Source organism: Chinchilla lanigera, unplaced genomic scaffold (assembly GCF_000276665.1).
Source record: "Chinchilla lanigera isolate Chin_1 unplaced genomic scaffold, ChiLan1.0 scaffold00022, whole genome shotgun sequence".
Taxonomy (NCBI): Eukaryota; Metazoa; Chordata; class Mammalia; order Rodentia; family Chinchillidae; genus Chinchilla; species Chinchilla lanigera.
Genome location: NW_004955423.1, coordinates 2,513,589 through 2,516,439, shown reverse-complemented (window position 1 = coordinate 2,516,439; position 2,851 = coordinate 2,513,589). Strand labels below are relative to the sequence as shown.

The 2,851-nt window shown below is 47.7% G+C and overlaps 1 protein-coding gene across 1 annotated transcript in view; it reads right to left on the bottom strand.

The window, feature by feature from the left end:
• Nucleotides 1-651: 651 nt before the first annotated feature.
• The window catches only part of LOC106148511 (endogenous retrovirus group K member 113 Pol protein-like), a 5,174-nt gene continuing 2,974 nt past the window's right edge, over nucleotides 652-2,851 (bottom strand). The window contains 2 exon segments of the mRNA XM_013514362.1: nucleotides 652-1,469; nucleotides 1,472-2,851. Coding sequence (XP_013369816.1) covers nucleotides 652-1,469; nucleotides 1,472-2,851 — 2,198 coding nt within the window.

Sequence of the window (2,851 nt, the reverse complement as noted above, 5' to 3'; positions counted from 1 at the left end):
CACCAGAAGCCAGGAGACGACCAAGCTGAAAGCGAAGACCAGAGCTCCTCTGAAGAACCAGCAGCCAGTCCTTGCTCAATTCCTTTTTTTTATGCAGTCTACCCACTCTGGGGAGGTGGGGGTGGCCCTCCACACCCACACCCTCTGCATGCCTGCCTCTTGCACCTGCTCAGGATGAATACAAATTAAGCACCCTGGACCCCTTCTGAGTTGCATAGTTAACCTTCTACACTTCTCAAATTAACACAATAAACAACATCCCAGAAGGGTGAGGGCGTGTCCTTTTCACCCCAAGAGGCAGAACTGCTGCATCACTTAGCCAAGCCTCTGGATTCCCCAAGTTAGCACAATGTATCAACCATAACACTCCACCCCTTGTCAACTTGGCAACCAGATACATTTCTTTAACCCAGTTTCCAGATACAAAAACATGCTTATAATTACGCCTAACATGTTATAACTATCCTACATACAAACGTAAATGCATTAATTCCCTTATCAAAATAGAAGGTAAGTTTTCCTTGGGTGATGGTTATTCTTATCATTTCACAACTTGAACAGTATAACACAGTTTAACAATCCTTAAGGACCAATAGTAAGTCTATCAACATTATATTACATTAGAACCATATTAGGGGAGAAATAGTGCAATTACAATCCTCTTTTCTGTAACTGATCACGGGGTCGTAGCTGGTATTTAGAACTACCTTCTTCCACTACCCGTTCTGTATTCCCTTGGCCTTCAGCAAGCATCTCAGCAGGTCTTGGTTCTTTTCCTGATGGAGTGACCCATACCTTCATTCCTGAAGGCTCTGGGCCATTTCTCACTGTGCCTATTTTAGGTTGTTGTAGTTTCTCATTGATTCTAATAACAGGGCATGGTAATACTAAGAGGCGCCCTAAAGGATCTCCTGTACTCCACATATATTCTTTCTTTCCTCTATTGTGGAGTAGTAGTCCAATTTCCCTTTGATAATCTGGGTCAGTTACGCCTGACCACACTGTGACTCCCTTTTCAGCTTGTTTCCTCAGAGGCATGAAGAGACCAAAATGACCAGGGGGAAATCTTAACTTCCAGTTCAATGGTATCATTGTTGTGCTTCCTGGTGCAAGCCTTCCCCGCTCTGGAACTAAGACGCCTAAGCCAGCAGAACCTAAGGTTGTGGGGACAGGAAGCAGAAATTTTGCTAATGAGTCTCTAGGAGTAATGGTGAGTGGTACCATCCCTACTTCCACCCCTTGATTCCTGGACCCATGAATCCTGGCTATGGGAGACACAGTGCCATATAGTGGGCGCTGATTCAAAGCATACACAGCCTTTTGAAGTACCTTACCCCAGCCCTGCAAGCTACTGCCACCTAGCTGGCACCTTACCTGTGTCTTCAAAAGACCATTCCACCTTTCTATCAATCCAGCCGCTTCTGGGTGGTAAGGAACATGATAAGACCAGTGAATACCATGAGCATGAGCCATTGCTTTACTTCTTTGGCTCCAAAATGTGTTCCTTGGTCAGAGGCAATGCTATGTGGAATTCCATGATGGTGGATAAGGCATTCTGTGAGTCCTTGGATGGTAGTTTTGGCAGAAGCAGTACATGCAGCAAAGGCAAATCCATATCTAGAATATGTGTCTATGCCAGTGAGGACAAAATGCAGTCCCTTCCATGATGGAAGCAGTCCAATATAATCAACCTGCCACCAGGTTGCCGGTTGATCACCACAGGGTATGGTGCCATACCGGGGACTCAGTGTTGGCCTCTGCTGCTGGCATGCTGGGCATTCAGCAGAGGCTGTAGCCAGATCAGCCTTGGTGAGTGGGAGTCCATGTTGCTGAGCCCATGCGTAACCTCCATCCCTGCCACCATGGCCACTCTGTTCATGAGCCCATCGGGCAATGACAGGGGTAGCTGAAGAAGGAGGTTGGCCACTACCCACAGACCGGGTCATCTTATCCACTTGATTATTAAAGTCTTCTTCCGCCAATGTCACCTTTTGGTGGGCATTTACGTGGGAAACAAATATTTTTACATCCTCTGCCCACATGGAGAAGTCAACCCACATACCTCTTCCCCAAATATCTTTGTCACCAATTTTCCAGTTGTGTTCTTTCCATGTGCCTGACCAGCCAGCCAGACCATTCGCTACGGCCCATGAATCAGTATATAGTCGCACGTCTGGCCATTTCTCCTGCCAGGCAAAATGTACTACCAAGTGCACTGCCCGAAGTTCTGCCCACTGTGATGATTTCCCTTCACCACTGTCCTTCAAGGATGTCTCAGAAAGGGGCTGCAATGCTGCAGCTGTCCACTCGAGGGTGGTGCCTCTGCGTGCAGAGCCATCCGTAAACCAGGCCCTAGTCTTCTCATCCTCGGACAGCTGATCATATGGCACACCCCACAAGGCCATAGGTGCATGCTGGGAAACAGAAGGCAGTACAGTAGGCATAGGAGCCATAAGCATCTGGGCAACTTCCTCATGCAATTTACTGGTACCCTCTGGACCCGCCCTGGCTCAATCATGAATATACCACTTCCATTTAATGATAGACTGTTGCTGTGCATGTCCAACCTTATGACTCGGTGGATCAGATAATACCCAGGCCATAATAGGCAATTCAGGTCTCATGGTGACCTGGTGTCCCATGGTCAAGCGTTCAGTTTCTACTAGGGCCCAGTAGCAGGCCAAGAGCTGTTTTTCAAAGGGAGAGTAGTTATCTGCAGATGATGGCAGAGCCTTGCTCCAAAATCCTAAAGGCCTCCGCTGCAATTCACCTAAGGGGGCCTGGCAGAGACTCCAAACAGCATCTCTTCCTGTCGCTGACACTTCAAGTACCATGGGATCTGCTGGATCAT